Below are 17,049 nucleotides of genomic sequence, written 5' to 3'. Positions count from 1 at the left end.
GTACATCATCATCACATCGGAGATCTCGGATCCACCCCGCAGCCCCGAACGCCGTGCTTTTGACAGGTTTGCAGACAGGCAGGTGTGGTGTGTGGTGGTTACCTAGGTCCTTTAGTCCTTTAGTGTCCTATTTAGCCCCTCCTTCAGCGCTTACTTTCCGCTCGTACCTGGCGGGGGGAAGGAGGGGGGTAGTAACGTGGCAGGTCGAACTTCCTACCTTTTCCCAACCCTTACAGAGGGAAAACAACATTTAAGAATACTATGTACTACTAGTTTCGCTTAGATCGCCCATTAGAACGACCCACCCACCCCCCTTTTTTTCGCAAGTCTATTTAGCTGCACCTTTTGCGCTGCGCTGCGCTGTGTCCATTTTGAGCCGCGCGTGACGTTTTGACACTTATCCCTTTGGTGCCGGGATCCAACGTTTCTTTCTACCGTTAATACAACTACTAGGTACTCATATAACCTAGGTACCTACTACATCCATCTGGTATGTGGTCATTGGTACTTTTTACCTGCTGTCGCTTTGCTTTTCGTGCAACAGCTATCGAGAAAAAAAAAGTCGGCATAGGTAGTTGGTGGTTTGTCGACTTACATTATTATACAACTCCGTGATATCCCGTGCAACCCCCGTACGACCCGTCATCACGTCACCCATCATTCAACTGAGGTGCCATATTGACGGATCCGCCCTAACCCATCAATTCGGATAATCAGAATGCAACCAACACTACCTACGTACAGTATGTTGGGTTCGCCTGGCAATACATGCATATACACTGCATACATACAGCCCAACTTATCTTATGTTCTATAAACGGCATTGTGGGGAGAGGGAAACCGAGGCAAATAAGCATCAAAAGGTGCAAAAAAGGTGCAAATATTGATTATCTTTTTGCTAAATGGCCCGGTATGCAGCCACCATGTTGGGCCGACCAGCACTAAGTACGACGACTACTACCGAGAGCTACTGGCTAAAGTGATCCAGTCCGTCTATAATCCACTCGTTTGTTAGGTAGGCCACGCAGTCAGGTTTTCGATATTGATTGGATATTCCGTGAGATAGTTTACTTTACGCCTTATGGTTGTTTTTCTTTTCTTACCTTTTTTTTTCTACCCTCTTCTACGCTCTTCTCATCTAGATTTCGTAGCTATAACTTTATGGGGCACTCTTAAATACATGTATATCTACCTCCTAAGGTAGGTTACGTATGTAGGTATAAGTGTACCTTACATCCTTCAATAGCCTCAGGCGTATCATCTAGTAAGTGTGTGTGCTATGATATTAATCCGACCATCAGAGGCAAGTGTCGACAGACCTTAAGGTTTATCACCCAGGTCCTTACGTAGGTAGTTTCCTATTCTCTCTGGTTACTTCAACCTTATCTAAAATTTCTATAAGAGACTTTCTTCATCTCAGAATCTACTTATACAACTTCGGCAAATACCTAGCAAAATCTCATATAACCGCCAACTAGGTACACTAAATGCCCCCCCGAGGCAATTTCATCTACCGTTCATGGGATCAATGACAAAACTGCCATATCCCTGTAACCACTTCAGCTTTCTAGACGTCTTCTATCACCATTTTTGTGCTTCTTCGACTCCGGCCGACGCGGCCTGAAATGGAAGTGTCCGATCTGGCTAGGTTTAGAGAGCCCAGAATCCAATGATCCGGATGCTTATCATCGACTTTTCCACACACATTGGTCCCGTTTATGCTTCTTAGCTGTCGCTCGCAACGACTTCTCGGTTAGCTTGAGTTCTCCGGGACATCTGATGCCATCTTCCGTCTTGTACCCTACGAGTCCGGCCTAGGTACTAGTTTACCCTGCGAGTCCAAGAATATCCAGATCACGCAGAACCCAGGGATACCTGCTGTCCCCATACATGCAGTCCGCCTGCAGGTCCTGCTTACCACCAGCCCTTACCACTAGCCCTTGTATCATTTTGCCAAGATCTAGGTCCAGATCCGGACCATCGCCATCGCCATTATCCAACTAATATACATAAGAGTTTATTGGCCTTGTGGTTCCAGCTAGACCAATCCTTCATGCCCAACGAGCATTCATCGTCCTTTTAAACTACATCGACGCCCTGGTATCTGCGCTGTCTTGCTCGGTATCGTCGCCGAGCATAGCGATCATACTCACTTACCATCAATCCTTCGTTGGCTTACACATTATATCCGCAAACCCCTATTGTATAAACTAGCTTCAATTTGGAGCAATAGTAAAAATACTTCTTTTTATACATAACAGAAACCTTCTCGGTGTAGTGATCCCATTGCTACACCAAAGTTTCCGGATTTAGAAATAGCGAAATTAGGGATTTAAAGACGACACCGGAGATAGCGAGCAAACAGGAAGGCTCTGCTGTCACACATTCTAAAATCTTTCCCTATTATTTACGGATTATCGTGGCGCTCGCCTCGCTCGTTGAGATCAATCCCTAGCCAGCCCATCTCTCAGCCAAAAATATTCGGCGCCGCCACCTCTTCCCAAGGTCCAAGGTGCATATAGCTCAACCAGATCATCACAGCACATCCCTAGCTGATACGGGAAATAGAAACGCAGCTGACCTCGTTTTTAAGAACCCGCACAGCTCAAAACGAGGGTCCCCTTGCATCTTGCTGCGGGTAGCCGTAAATAAATATTTTGGTGTAACCGCAACTTGTCACTATCGGGCTTTTTCTTATAAGTCATGACGATACTCGCATGAGGAGCGAGCCACACCCCAAGCCCTTATCCGAACTTGAAAACTAAATCGGGTTATTTTGCGAAATTCTCCCACCTTTCTCTTCACTCGGCCTACGGCCGATCTACTACTGCCATGGCCGATTCTACGATGGCTCGAGATATCACGGCAACATGGCCGGTCCACGAGGTAAGAATCTATGTATTTGGTTAAAGATCGTTGACTCTCAAGGATGTGTACTAACAGCTATTTTTCAGATTATTTACACCGCGATTGTGGGGGTCGTTATGTTGGCGGCCATCCTTGAGTGGTTCCTATGGCTATCAGCTTTCCTATACTGCCTTGTCAAGGTTTTTCAAAAAGCAGAGCATTGGACGATTAGAGTGCTAGCAATTATCATCGCTTTCTTCTTCACCGGGCTCCGGTATGTTTCAATAGATCCCCCTCTTCCTGGCCAATGCTAACAGAGCAACGACAGTTGTATCTTTTTGCCTATCATGATTGTCACTTTACCGCTCCCTAGCCAGATTACTCAATATTGGCCACCGGATATGGTTGATATCCTCCAGTGGTTCGCTTTTTGGACTTTTGCAGTATTATTAACAGTTCCTTGGCTCTTTTGCGTTTATCAACTTGTTACGCATCAGCTTGGGAGGAAGAAACGTATTAAAGAAGTCCTGGATGAGGTCTCTGCACCAAAAGTAGTCATCGTTATGCCTTGCTACAAGGAGGAACCCGACGTCCTCGTCACTGCTATCAACTCCGTCGTAGATTGCGACTACCCCCCTTCATGCATCCACGTATTCCTCTCGTTCGATGGAGACCAGGAAGACGAACTTTATCTCAACACCATCGAAAAACTTGGCGTTCCTCTTACGCTGGAGTCATATCCGCAAAGTATTGACGTCTCGTACCGATCCGCTCGAATTACAGTCTCACGGTTTCCTCATGGTGGAAAGCGCCACTGCCAAAAGTCGACCTTTAAACTCATCGACAAAGTCTATAAAGAATACCTCAAGCGGAACGATAACCTATTCATCCTCTTTATCGACTCGGATTGCATGCTGGATAGGGTCTGTCTGCAAAACTTCATATACGACATGGAATTGAGTCCGGGGAACAGCAGGGACATGTTGGCCATGACGGGTGTTATAACCTCAACGACGAGGAAGCATAGCGTAATCACCTTGCTGCAAGATATGGAATATATCCACGGTCAGCTGTTTGAAAGGACTGTGGAGTCGGGATGCGGATCGGTCACATGCTTACCTGGTGCCCTGACTATGCTGCGATTTTCTGCGTTTCGAAGAATGGCCAAGTACTACTTTGCCGACAAAGCTGAACAGTGTGAAGACTTGTTCGATTTTGCGAAAAGTCATTTGGGCGAAGATCGATGGCTTACGCATCTTTTCATGATTGGGGCCAAGAAGCGGTACCAGATCCAGATGTGTACTTCAGCATTTTGTAAAACAGAAGCAGTGCAGACAGTCAGGTCGCTGATTAAGCAACGGCGAAGATGGTTCCTTGGGTTCATCACGAACGAGGTTTGCATGTTGACCGACTGGCGTCTTTGGAAGCGGTATCCAATCTTGCTCGTCGTACGATTCATGCAGAATACGATACGAACAACGGCTTTGCTCTTCTTCGTCATGATGCTTTCGTTAATGACGACTACTATGAGGATTGATCAGCTTCCCGTCGGGTTCATTGCTATTTCCCTTGGCCTGAACTGGCTGATGATGATATATTTCGGGTTCAAGCTAAAGCGATTCAAGATCTGGCTCTACCCGATAATGTTCATCCTTAATCCATTTTTCAACTGGTATTACATGGTTTACGGCATATTTACTGCTGGTCAAAGGACGTGGGGCGGACCTCGTGCGGACGCTGCCACTGCAGGTGCTAATACGACGGTGCAGCAAGCTGTCGAGCAGGCCGAGCAGACGGGAGACGAACTCAACGTCGTTCCGGAGACATTCATACCGGCAGCCGAAGTGCAACGGCAAAAGAGCAAAGGGAAAGCGACTGCAACGATCCAAAGATCTAAGAGCAATGTGCTACCTCCGGAGAAGGTCGAGGGCAAATTTGCAGCCCCCGAGAAGAAGGCAAACGGATTTTACGCGTATCCGGAGGAATCAACAAGCAGCTCCAACGCCCCAGGGGCTTCTGGGTCGCGCTATGTTCTTCGCGATCGCGATTCGGTAGACAGTTTTTTGACTACCGGGAACAATTCCATATACTTACCACGGAGGGTGGAGAGTATTATGGGAGAAGAAGATCGAAAGAAGTACCAGATGGCACAGGCCAGCCAGTATACCCAGTTCGTGGAGAATTCAAAGAAGTATGCTATCCCTCCGCCGGGTCAAGTGTACGAATTCTCCGATGTAGAACTGGAAAAGGGGGGTTGGGACGTGAAGGTCGCAGAGGTGAGCCACACAGAACGCTACAGAGACGAGGATAGCATCCCAGATTCGTCTTCATCTCGCGCAACTTCGCCGGGACCTTTCTCGTCTCTATTAGCGGTCCAAGATCCGTCACGGGTCTCGGCTCAGGACCTCGGTGTATCCGAAGCGCATCATCAACGGCGCAATAGGAACGGGGGGAGCCCTCTCGGGAGAAATAGCCCAATAACAAGAACAACAACGACAACGCACGGGCCCGGGCCCGGGGCTGGTGAGGAGGAGGTTGAGGAAGACAGGCCCGTCTCCGGGCGCAGTAAGTCAAGGAGACCCGGCGGAGGAAAATAGGAAAAAAATCTTCTCAAAATTATAAGTTAGCTCATTTAGAAGCAAGGCCTCAGCAGGGCGGGTTGCATAGTTGGTGGCAAGTTTTTGGAACTTTCATAATAGACGGCGTTTCGGTCGGGAGAGAGAGAAAATACTGCATTAACTTATAACTCGATACCAGAGGTGAAGGTTACCTCGTTACGCCTTTTTTTTTGTTTAATTTACGTTGGAAACAAGTTTTACATATCTATTCTCGCCTGCTTTGCTTCGAGACGAAGATGATGTCGTAGATTAAGCAACCTAGCTGCTACAATATAAGGTACCTAAATTGAAGTTGTGTAATGAAGCTTGAAATTTGTATACGAGTTATGTAAGTCGTAGTGAGAGAGGGGCTCAAGTGCATGACAGCTGCGTCACAGCCGGTCCCTGAAGATTAGCACATGTTTCGCATGTATTGTACATAGTAAGGGTGGAGGCAGAACACTCACGTGTCAGGGAAGACCTAGAAACAGGTACGTAGGGTACTTACCTGTTAGCGTGACTGCCGCCAGCTGACAGCAGTGCAAGTGGTACCGGTGCCCCTGACCAAAGGCAAGTAGTAGACATAATTAGGCAGTTGATTACGCCGAAACTTGAAGGTTGCGTCTTTGCAAGTCGAAAACGTCCAACTTACAACTTTTTTTACAACACCCTTAATTCTGTTGATTTTTTACCATCCGGACCTCTAGCGAATAACATAAACGAAATCTTCTGTAGTACCATCTTCACGCCCTTCTACCGCTAAAATGGAAAATTTCAAGGCTATTGGTAGTAGCTTGAGGTATGTTACGCACCCAACACATCCAACACCGCATATCGTCACGAAGGTTATCTGCATTGTACGGGCTAGCGGTAGATGCTGATATCATCCTAGCTCTATTGGCTCACAGATTACCCCCTTCGCCTCTCGTACTTTTCAGTACACCAAGGAGCAACTTGGCCAGGCCGAAGATAAGGTACGTTTATAATAAATGCTCATGTGGGCGGGGAGAGAGAGGATGTGTGTGTGTGTGTGTTTGGGCGAATGCGGTTAACACTGGCTTGTCTAATAGACTCAACTACCCCCCGATTATATCGACCTCGAAAAGCGAGTGGATGCTTTAAAACAGGTCCATCAGAAGATGCTTGCAGTGACGTAGGTGTATACCTATCCTTTCTATGCGCCAAATATCTATAGCTGACGTCCTTGGATCTTATTATAGCTCGCAATACTCTCACGAAGCTTACGACTACCCTAACAATATTAAAGAGAGTTTCTCGGACCTCGGCCGCACCGTTAGCGAGAAGGTCCAGCTTCTCTCCGCTGCCACCACCCCCGCCGAAGCCCAGGCTGCATTGACCGCACCCCCCACCGCAAAGCCCCAGCCCAAGACTTTCTCGCACGCCATCGCCCGAGCCAGCTTAGCGAGCTCTCAGCTTCTTCACCAGCAACACACCGGCGCCGGCGAAGATCCCCTCGCGACCGCGCTCGAGAAGTATGCGCTAGCCAGCGAGCGACTGGGCGAGGCCCGCCTCGCTCAGGACGCCCAGATCCAGAGCCATTACCTCGCCGGCTGGAACACGACTCTGAACACCAACCTGATGTTCGCGACGCGCGCGCGCAAGAATGTCGAGAAGGCGCGCTTGACCCTCGACTCGGTCAAGGCCCGCGCTAAGGGTACTACCTGGAAGATTGGCCAGCAGCCGCGTGAGGATCACCACACCGAGGAGCTGAGTGCCGAGGCCCAGGAGGAGATTGAGAAGGCCGAGGACGAGTTTGTTACTCAGACTGAGGAGGCTGTGAGCGTGATGAAGAATGTGAGTTGATTCTCAAGGTGTTATTATTATGAGTTCTAAGCTAATTTGCATTCTCAGGTTCTGGATACTCCCGAGCCTCTTCGTAACCTTGCCGAGCTCATCGCCGCCCAGCTCGAGTACCACAAGAAGGCTACCGAGATCTTGAGCGAGCTCGCCCCTGTCATTGAGGGTCTACAGGTCGAGCAGGAGGTTCGTTGAGGAGATTACCCTGGATAATATCTACCTTACGGAAGGGCTAACACGTCATTTTAGGCCAACTACCGCAAGAGCCGCGAGAGCGCTTCGTAGATGATTGATACCCGCGAAAACTCGCACATTACGACGGAACAAGGTCTGCTGTTAAGGTTTTGCAAGAAAAAAACCCGGATGGGGGAGGGGGCCGGGCTATACTAGGCTATGGGGACGGTGGCAGATCTGTTAGGATTATATTTCTTTTTCACCTCTTTTTTTCGCCTGCTTGATTCTACATGATTGCGTGTTTGAGCAAGTGTGATATAGACCAATCAATGGGGCGATGGAAAGGGATTCCCCTAGCGGAATTTCTCGATGCTTCACGTTCTGCTTCCGTTTGGGGAGATGGATCAATCGATGCGATTTTTGCAAGTTTGAAGTTCAAACATGTGACGTTTTTTGATGTTGTGTGTGATATATAATAGTAAAGGAGTCAATCTGCTTTGCCATCAGACTTCATTATACGGATTCACCAATACTTTCGAGCTCAGATAGTTAGACATGAATTCAAGATGAACAGGTTATTGAAATGGAATTATAAGAGTTAAGCTACTATAGTATAAATTGTGCTCATCATCTAATATCTGTGAGATACCCATATGAATTTCTTTGTTTTTGGGAGTTGACTTTTGCATTGTACGGGATACAATACCTACCTCCTACCTAGAGCCTTAGGTACCTAGCAGCCTGGGTAGGAGTCTGGCGGTGATGATAGTGGGGTAGAAAATGCGGGGTAATATGTACATACTATGTATTGGATAAAAGCATATCCAGGTGTCTTAATAACTTAATAATTCGATAGATCTCATTGGACGATATCATGTGACCGCGGAAGCTCTGACGTTTTGGAGCTTCAATTGTTGTAAACCTTGTAAACCTTGTAAACCTCTCACCCCGAATTTCACTAATTGGAGGCCGAACTTCGCCTTTGCTTTTACGCCTTCCTCCCATCCCGTCGAAAAAGGCGAAAAGCTAGGTTGGCTACCTAGTACCTATATACTACGCACGACACAACACAACCCGACGAGACGAGACGATGCGGCGGACACTCCGACTCTTCGCGGCCGTCAAGCCCACCACCACCACCGCCCGATACCTCGAGCCCGGCGCGCCGACGGGCCTCACGGGCTTGCTAACGCACGGCTCGCCGCGCTCGACCCTCCTGTACCTGTACACGCGCACGCTCGAGAAGCTGCAGGACTTCCCCGAGTCCTCGCTGTACCGGCAGTCCGTCGAGGCGCTGACCAAGCACCGGCTGTCCGTGGTCGAAGCGGCGCAGCCGCCCGGATACGAGGAGTGGGCGGCGCGCGCGCGCCAGATCGCCGAGCAGAACCCGGCGCGCTTCCGGGTGTCGACCGTCGGGTCGGGTTCGCCCGCCGAGGGCTCGCTCGCGCTGCAGGTGGCGTCGGGCGGGAAGCTGTTCGTGCACCGGTCGGCGCCGCCGCCGCAGGACGAGCGGTACCTCGAGTGGGACGGGGAGCGGGACGAGGGCCCCGGCAGCGAGGGGCTAAGGGGCGAGGAGGAGAGGCGCGCGCACGAGGCCCTGTTCAATAAGGAGCCGACCGACGGGCCCGATACTAAGGTCCAGTGGGAGCCGGAGCCGCAGTTGACTGCTGATCAGTGAGTTTGATATGATGTCCCGCCCTGTCATTTTATTTTATTACTTGTTGTAAATACATGCATGCACGCGTGCACTGTGAAGGGGAGGTTCGGGATTTACTAACGATTGGGGAATTATTAGGATCGAGGAGATCGAGAGCAAGATCGGAGGAGGCCTGATTGAAGAGGTGGTGCGAGTTGCCGAGAACGAGCTGAGATTGGTGGATATCATGAAAGAACACAAGGTGTAAGTCCTTCTTCGTCCTTCTTCGTCCATCTCTCTTTTCTTTTTTTTTTGTTTTGTTTTCCTCTTTTCCTCCCTAATTTAACTGGCAAGAGAATGGAAGTATAACTAACGAGGAACGACAGATGGGAGGAGCTAGAAGAGAAGCCCGCCGAGGGCCAATGGACTTACTTCGAACGGAATGCGCAATAAATGAGTCTGCTTCTCCGAATTTTTGCCCTACACTTGAGGGAGGGGGTTTTCCGTGGATCTGCTTCTGGAGGAATCGTGAAGCAGGTGTACAGTAGATAAAAAGCATACACATACAAGAAGGTGGTCTGCGCTTAGGACGTCTCTAATGCTACTGTCGCATGAATTCGTTGTCAACTATTGCCATTATTACTTAATGTTTTGTGGGATCGTAAAAGTTGTGATTGCGAAAGGGTCTGCCGTGCCGTGTCTACTACCCTTAGTTGAGTATTCTCTCGTTAGATCTGGATACCTGATAAATGGAAAGCCCCTGTTCTCTATAATACATTGTCGTCAATACACCATACTAGTCAGTAAAGCATAATGCTATTAAGGAGTCGGTATTCCTTTGCCTGCTATATCAATGGTGGTTACGGGATGCTTTTGGTATAGCGAGGTTTAGATAATTGAATTTCCTATGATGGATACTCTTTAGGCAACGTAGGTTAGATTTCATTGCTCTGCTACTCATCGACTCGAAATAACTCTGCGGTTAAAATGTTATGCTACTACATCCTTCACCTGAGCATTCCTGAGACCTGATAGTTTGTTTGTCTACGCACGGTGTACGGATAGGGATGATGTACCGACCAAAGTTATGACTTACATTTTTTTAGCTTTTCGAAAAAGATATATCAACCACTACCAACTAGCCCACAATCCTTCCAAAGTTCGTAAAACAACGCTTGACAATTCAAAATAGTGTTACAAAAAAGAGCAATACATACCTATCTATCAAAGACGCCGCCGATGGTGATGATTGAGGACAACAGGCGCTAATGCAAGAGCGGCTCGGCCCGCAAACGGTGGTGGCGCAAAAGCTCAGAAATATTAGAGCTAACTTACAAGAACTCACGAATTGCACATCTTTAAACTTTACATCAAGTCAAAGTAAAAAGAAGGAAAAAAAAAAAAAAAAAAAAAAGAAAGCACGATGGGACCGTTCGCTCTCCCGGTGCCGGGATATCGCCTCGGCGCGCACCATCGCCTAAACAAGCGCAAGAAAACAGACGATACCCACGGCAACGAAGAGGAGGAGGGGGAGGAGATATGGATCGGATCCGACTGGGGCACGCCCTCGTCCTCGCGCCTCCCCTCGGACTCCATCAACCCCCTCAGCCACGGCCCCGACACCCTGCGGCAATTCGCCGTCGCCGGGCTGTCGCCCGCGGACGAGATCCCGTCGAAGGCGAACCCGTTGTTTCCGCACAAGCCGCTCCGGCCGGAGGGCGGCAGCGCGAGCCGCGGGAGACGCGGCGCGGGCAAAGATACACACGACGGGGGAAGAAGCGCCGCGGAGATGATCTCCACGGCGCTCAAAACGGACGCCACTGCCTCGGCGCAGCAGCTCTCGGAACGCTTGCAGCACCTCGCCACGCTGACGACTATCCTGCACCGCTGCCTGGCCGAGGGGGACTTGGCGCGCGCGAAGCGTGCCTTCGGGCTCCTCGTGCGCACCCGGGACGTGGATATCCGGCAGGCGGGGCTGTGGGCTATCGGGTCGGAGATCCTAATGCGGGAGGGGGAACAGCAACACGAACACGAACAGGAGCAAAATCCAGAGCAAGAGGGGCAGGAGTTTGGGTTTGGGTTTGGGTTTCGCCGGTGGGGCTCGGCGGCCAACGTAGAAAAGGTCAAGACGTACTTGGAGACGCTCGTCCAGCAGCACCCGCACGACGCGCACCGGCCGCACCTGACGAGCGCGCTGGACTTCTGGCCGGCGCTGTTCGGCGTCGAGGTGTACAACGTGGACGCGGAGCGGCGGGCCGCGGAGTTCAGGCTCGAGAAACAACTACAACAACTACAACAAGAGCAGCAAGAACAGGAACAGGAATACGGCTTCGCGTACGGAGTCGATGCGGACATGGCGTATTTGGACGAGGAGGCATTCGCGACGCGCAGGGGGGGAGAGGAGGAGGAGCAGGGCCGCGAGCGACGCGGGGAGGAGGAAATTCGCGCGGCCCGCGAGGAGATACGCGCGCGCGCGCTCGCGGCCGCCGAGGCCGTCGCCCGGCATATGGACCAGGTGATGGAGAACGCGCCGTACGGGGCGCACGGCGGACTGCTACGGCTGCGGGCGCACCTGGCGCTGTACGTGGGGGATTTGTGTCTGCCGGCGCGGCTTATAGACGACGACGACAACGATAACGACAATAACAACACGGATGGTAGTAGTGGTAGTAGTAGCAGCAGGCGTATTTCCAAGAAAAAGAAAAAGGGCGGCAAGAGTAAGAAAAACGGCGAGGACGAGCTGCGGATGCGTGCGGAGACGGCGGAAGAGCACGCCGCGCTGGCGAGGAGGAGGGACGAGCGAGATAGGGCTCGAGCGCTGTTTCGGAAATTACTAGATGGTGGACGAGGGGGAGAGGCGGAAGGAGAAGGGGGTGCGGATAGTTGGGTAAGGAAGTTTGTGGATGAGGACGAGGATGACGAGATGGATGAGAGGGGCGATGATGAGTGGTAGTGGTAGTGGTATGTGGTTGTTACCTATTGTCTCTTATGTGCAGATACCCCGAACAATATGAACCATTATTTACATGAACAACACAAATACGTACTAGGTTACGGATTTATACCCCATTGTCATCGATTATCTATCTAGCACATATAGAAAGGGGGTTCCGATAGGATCGCAATTACATCCCGCACATTACCCAAAGCAGTACCTCGATCTACTTTGCCAGACTCCCTACGACATCTCAAGCATGAGTAGACCCAATCTATTCATTACAGGGAGAGTCTTAGAGCAAATGGCTTAGCTCACGATAAACGGCATTAACCAAGTCAGTTCATTTTGATCATACAACGAGACCTAGAGTACAAAGAAGCAAGCGCGGCACCCGAAGAGAGAAACAGAAAAAAAAAGTAGTTACCTACCTACCTAGGTACCTCCTAAGCATATAATTGTTGTAAGATAACCGCGCGCCAACCAATGCAAGTCCACATCACACTCTGATCGACTCGACTCGACTCCCCTTAGCTGATCAACCTCATTTCTGCCTACCTACTACACGCACGGCATCTAGCTGATGAAACATAGGCATCCCAGTCCGAGGTAGAACACGAATAGGGGGTAAACGGCTATTCCAACGCGGTTTTTGACGACACCGCTTCCGCCTAGGATGCTAACGCCCGCGGCTAGCGACCAGGCCACCAGCACGAGGTAGACGGGGATTCGTGGGATCGTGGGTAGGCCGAGGGCGGACATGAGAGACGCGAGGACCAGCGGGAACAGCGTGTATCCGATGATACAAACGCTTTGCGCGAACGAGCTATCGTAGTCTGTTAGCACACATTCCACCCATCCATCCATTCATCCATCATTCCATACAGCTCTTTTAACTCAACTGCGAAGCCAAGCCTGAAGACAGAGTGGAGGGTAGGCAAGGCAAGGGCAGGAGAAGGGAAGAAAAAGAAAACTCACATATTCCCACCCAACAACTTAATCTGCAGCGTAACCACCGCCTCGCCAATCCACACGATGGCAAAAACCCCGCTGAACACGACATCCTTCTGGCCCTCGGCGGAGCAGTAGCTCAGCAGGGCGGACAGCAGCAGGCAAAAGATGAGCGGGCCCCAGAGGTCCCAGTCGCGCAGGCCGGGGCTCATGTTATTCTGGTTGAGCAGGCTCTCGGGGTCCATGACGCGGCCGGCCAAGCTGGTGAGCTCGTCGCGCGCGCCCGCGAGCCCGGCCCCGCGCAGGTTGGCGTAGGCGCCGCGCAGGCCGTCGGCGCTCTCGAACATGGTGCCGCCGAACAGGTACCGCGGCCACAGCACCTCGCGCATCTTGGACCACACGGCGAGCAGGTCGCGCCGCAGCGTGTCCCACACCGACTCGTCGATCGTGTTCTGCGGCGCCCGGCGGTCCTCGCCCGGGATCCGCGACGTCAGGAAGTTTTGGTTTAAAGGTCGAGAGGAGGACAAGGACGAGGAGGCGATGTTGCCTGTGAGAGGCTCGCGCTGCGATTGTGCGTGCGAGAGAGGGTCGTCGAAGTCGTTGAGGTCCGCTGGATTGCGTCAGTATTAACATGACAGCACGATATAGCAATCTAGGTAGCAGTATAAGACCATGTTTCCATGGTGCTTTCTGCTCCTTGCAGCATGGTATATATATAGGAATATATAACTAGGAATATATAGGAGGTAGGTACATATATAACTCACCATCATCGGGGTCGATCAAGTCGTCGTCTTCGATCTCAGGATTATCATAGTGGTGGTGGCTGGCCGATGCCATTTTGGGCGGTACGTGCTCGTGCTCGTGCTCGTTCTTGTGCTTGTTCTCGGTGGCTTGCTTGATGATACGGCAGAAACTACTATTTCTCTCTCTTCTCTCTCTCTCTTCTCTCTCTCTCTTCTCTCTCTCTCTCTTTCTGTCTGAATATCCACTACTCTTTACTCTTCCTCCGATTAAAGTCGTATTATTACATGTAGTTGAGTTAGTTAAGGTAGTTGATTCCTGCTGGAGCTTTCAGGTACCACCGTGTCAATTCTAAGTCCAGGTTGGCTTAGACAGGTATTGTACAATACAAAAGTGGTCCAAGCTCACACGTGCATTACATGTATATCGTACCGATACATAGTACTTTATACCTACCACACAAACACAACTTTCCAAACATTGACTTACAAAGTTCCATGCTTCGACTTTGTTTCACTCAATGTGCCACTGCTGCACTCTTACCTACCCTATTTATTTACGCGAATAAAAATCACTCTGACCGAATTATCGAGCCGTAGGAAAGTCACATACGCAACTCAAATCGGGTATGTCAAGTTAACCTCAAGTCAATACCTAATCTAGTCAATCTCAAGTATTGCATTGTCCTTTGCCAATTATATGCAACAACATATTCATCCAGCGCGGGTATCTCTTTTTTTTTTTTCAGCGCCTGTTGTATTGTGTTGTCCGCTTTCCCAGAGCCTGGATATCCATACTTTAGATCTTATCCTGCCCTTCAACATCGGATCTTCACCATGACAATTCGTAAAGCCACCCCCCTTGTGATATCTCCCTCAGAGGTGCCTTCTATGTAAAAATACCATCCGTCGTATAAACCAAGTCTCGCATAATAAGATAGCCATTAAAGGTGCCCTCCCGCATTGCCTCATGCTCCATGATCCCCCAGAACGCCTAAGCGAGGCCGAATAATCAGATCCCTACCAATGGTGACCATGCTTCATTAATACACAAAGGTCACCCCAAAAAAAGTTTAAAAAAATTCAATGCTTTGCGTTTCCAATCCTATGACCACATGTTCTCGTAGCTCCCTGGATTATCTCTAAATCCATGTACCTGCGTCGGTATTGCTTGATGACTCGCATGCTGTCTAGCATACGAAGCCGAAGCTTCTATCCACGGTTCTGCTGCATGCGGACTGAATCCGGATGATGGGAGTTGAGGTGGATGTTGCGTCTGTGCGTATGGATGCCAGGATTCGAGCGCAGGCGTGTACGGCCTTGCGCGCGGCCACGCCGGTAGGCTTGAGTAACCAGGACTTCTGTTGCTACACTCTGTTGACGTAGCACCGTAACCTCCCTGTGACACCTCGGCATTAAAGCCAGACACGTAACCTCCGTCCAAGAGCATATTCGCTTCCATTGGACGACCCTCCGACTGGGAACAGCCTCCCCAATTTTGGCATGGCTGCGGCTCAAACCTGACGTGCGATGGCATGGGCGCTTTGGAATCCGACGTTGGTGATTCGTCGTGCGGTTGCGAACTCTCCCTCGGCACTCCACGCCCGTATGCTGCATAATTACCGTTTATGCCTACAAGCGCCCACGCAAATACAGCCACGTCCCGGATCGACTTCATCAGCTGTTCAACCGGTGGCCCACCTGCCGCTTTAATATGTTCCCGTAGAGGCATGTATTGCGGGAGAAGGGGCGGCCGGAATGTGCAGAAATGTTCTGGAGGGTAATAAGGCCGAATTGGTTGCTCGCTCCACGGTGCGGCAAAGAGGCCATTCTCGAAATTTATGGGAAGCAAAGGCGGATGGAGGGAAGGAATTGGCGGCCGGGCTCTTCTCAGCACGACAACTAGACCGTCCGAGGTGCACGACACGACAGCCTCCAGCTCAAATGTGGGAATTGGGTTCCGGTTCCTTCTCCGCCGCCCGTTAGTCCGCCGCGCCCGTGTCGGAACCTGGCGGCAAGCATCTACTGGTGTTTGATATATTCCAGAAGAGGCATCGGGTTCGCCTTCAGCGAAAAGGGCGGCTTTGGAGAACTCCGGACTCGTACTAGTTTCGGTCTTTATCTTGATGCCGAAACTTTCGTCCTCGTCAACATCCATAGCGTTTTCAGCATGGATGCAACCATTCAACTTCTCGTCGTCGCCCTTGGATAATTCGCCATCTTGCTCATCTTCTATTTCTTCGTCTTCTTCTTCCTCGTCATCTTCATCATCGTCATCTTCAAAATCCTCCTCCCTTCGAGGATCTCGATACCAAAACCGGAGGTAAGCGATGGAGTCGTTGGCCTTGGCGCTTTCTAAGCACTTGATAGCATCTGCAAGGCAGTTCTCTGCGATGCATTCGTAGAAACTTTTGTCCTTGATCTGATCCGGTCTCACGCCGAGTATGGAAGAGACTGCATTAGTCGCGAACATCACCGATAAAGTCCTGGTAAATCTGTTCAGTATGAGAGCAGCACGTGGCTCCCTCTCCATGGGCTGCATCTTAAATTTAGGCGATAAGTGCTCGAGCATATGATACCGAGGATCTCTCGGTGAAGATGAGAATATTCGCCGGATCTGGGGTGCTTCTATGGCCCGTCCTGGATGACCGTCAGTAGCTAGCACGGTTTAATCTACGACGTGATAAGGCATCTGGAACGTACTCTTACTTCTTTCACCACGTCTATAGATACTCGTGCAAGCCACCAGAACATCGTGAACTATCGTAAAGCAACACTCGCAGCTTACCCATTGGCCGTTACTCGACATAATTCGGGCATAGTGTAAAACTGCAGCTTTGTCGAGAAGAACGCCCCTGCTATGTACGGAGCGTGCAAACGGGACCTCCTCCGGGTGAAAGTAATCGAAGCATGATTTGCCTTGTACATCTTGCGGATAGTACCCTAGAATATCGACGATGGACTCGGAGACAAAAAGTATGTTGGCGTCGGGCGACAGGTCTGTAGAGCATTAATGATTAGTCGCGATTTAGCTAGCTGGGTGTGAATGGCGCAAGGTGGAGCGTGTTGCCTGGGAAGATCGTGACTTCGTCATGCCCGAAGCATCAGGGGTACTAACTGTGGATAGTCATAAAAGTCTGCTCCATTTGATTCGATGTCCACTTTTGAGAGGATGCTACTGCTGTTCAACGAAAAAGAATTCCAACTTCGACCCATAAGCCAAGGCTTTTTTTTTTTTAAGGAAACAAAAAAAAAAAAAAAAAAAAAAAAAAAACAGTCAACCAACACCAACTAAATGCTTGTTTCGGAGGGCTCCAACAAAAACCCGGGGACGGGCAGGACGTCGTG

At 50.3% G+C, this 17,049-nt stretch overlaps 6 protein-coding genes across 6 annotated transcripts; 4 read left to right on the top strand and 2 right to left on the bottom strand.

Moving 5' to 3' along the window:
• Positions 1-2,847: 2,847 nt before the first annotated feature.
• On the top strand, positions 2,848-5,444 carry F4812DRAFT_452267 (glycosyltransferase family 2 protein; the record flags this gene model as incomplete). The annotated part of the gene is made up of 4 exons (XM_047936327.1): positions 2,848-2,886; positions 2,955-3,121; positions 3,176-4,691; positions 4,746-5,444. 4 exons carry the CDS (start codon positions 2,848-2,850, stop codon positions 5,442-5,444), a joined length of 2,421 nt encoding a protein of 806 aa, XP_047788215.1.
• A 474-nt stretch (positions 5,445-5,918) lies between these two features.
• Positions 5,919-8,119, top strand: F4812DRAFT_438056 (BAR domain-containing protein). The gene is made up of 7 exons (XM_047934965.1): positions 5,919-5,935; positions 5,991-6,243; positions 6,337-6,418; positions 6,515-6,597; positions 6,665-7,259; positions 7,317-7,448; positions 7,512-8,119. The coding sequence occupies exons 2-7, from the start codon at positions 6,209-6,211 to the stop codon at positions 7,545-7,547; spliced, it is 963 nt and encodes a 320-aa protein (XP_047788214.1). The 5' UTR covers positions 5,919-5,935; positions 5,991-6,208; the 3' UTR covers positions 7,548-8,119.
• Positions 8,120-8,353: 234 nt separating this feature from the next.
• On the top strand, positions 8,354-10,135 carry F4812DRAFT_438055 (ETC complex I subunit conserved region-domain-containing protein). The gene is made up of 3 exons (XM_047934964.1): positions 8,354-9,110; positions 9,232-9,336; positions 9,459-10,135. The coding sequence occupies exons 1-3, from the start codon at positions 8,527-8,529 to the stop codon at positions 9,523-9,525; spliced, it is 756 nt and encodes a 251-aa protein (XP_047788213.1). The 5' UTR covers positions 8,354-8,526; the 3' UTR covers positions 9,526-10,135.
• A 240-nt stretch (positions 10,136-10,375) lies between these two features.
• Positions 10,376-12,473, top strand: F4812DRAFT_116211 (uncharacterized protein). Its single transcript, XM_047929406.1, has one exon. The coding sequence runs from the start codon at positions 10,496-10,498 to the stop codon at positions 12,023-12,025; it is 1,530 nt and encodes a 509-aa protein (XP_047788212.1). The 5' UTR covers positions 10,376-10,495; the 3' UTR covers positions 12,026-12,473.
• Positions 12,474-12,583: 110 nt separating this feature from the next.
• F4812DRAFT_461584 (Yip1-domain-containing protein) lies at positions 12,584-13,798 on the bottom strand (the record flags this gene model as incomplete). The annotated part of the gene is made up of 3 exons (XM_047937897.1): positions 12,584-12,833; positions 12,986-13,568; positions 13,726-13,798. 3 exons carry the CDS (start codon positions 13,796-13,798, stop codon positions 12,584-12,586), a joined length of 906 nt encoding a protein of 301 aa, XP_047788211.1.
• Positions 13,799-14,171: 373 nt separating this feature from the next.
• Positions 14,172-16,947, bottom strand: F4812DRAFT_438049 (uncharacterized protein). Its single transcript, XM_047934963.1, has 2 exons — positions 16,405-16,947; positions 14,172-16,341 (listed from the first exon to the last, which is right to left on the bottom strand). The coding sequence occupies exons 1-2, from the start codon at positions 16,508-16,510 to the stop codon at positions 14,807-14,809; spliced, it is 1,641 nt and encodes a 546-aa protein (XP_047788210.1). The 5' UTR covers positions 16,511-16,947; the 3' UTR covers positions 14,172-14,806.
• Between the last annotated feature and the right edge of the window lie 102 nt (positions 16,948-17,049).

This window comes from Daldinia caldariorum (genome assembly GCF_022478825.1).
Source record: "Daldinia caldariorum strain CBS 122874 unplaced genomic scaffold F4812scaffold_14, whole genome shotgun sequence".
Taxonomy (NCBI): Eukaryota; Fungi; Ascomycota; class Sordariomycetes; order Xylariales; family Hypoxylaceae; genus Daldinia; species Daldinia caldariorum.
This window is presented reverse-complemented; position numbering and strand designations above follow the sequence as displayed.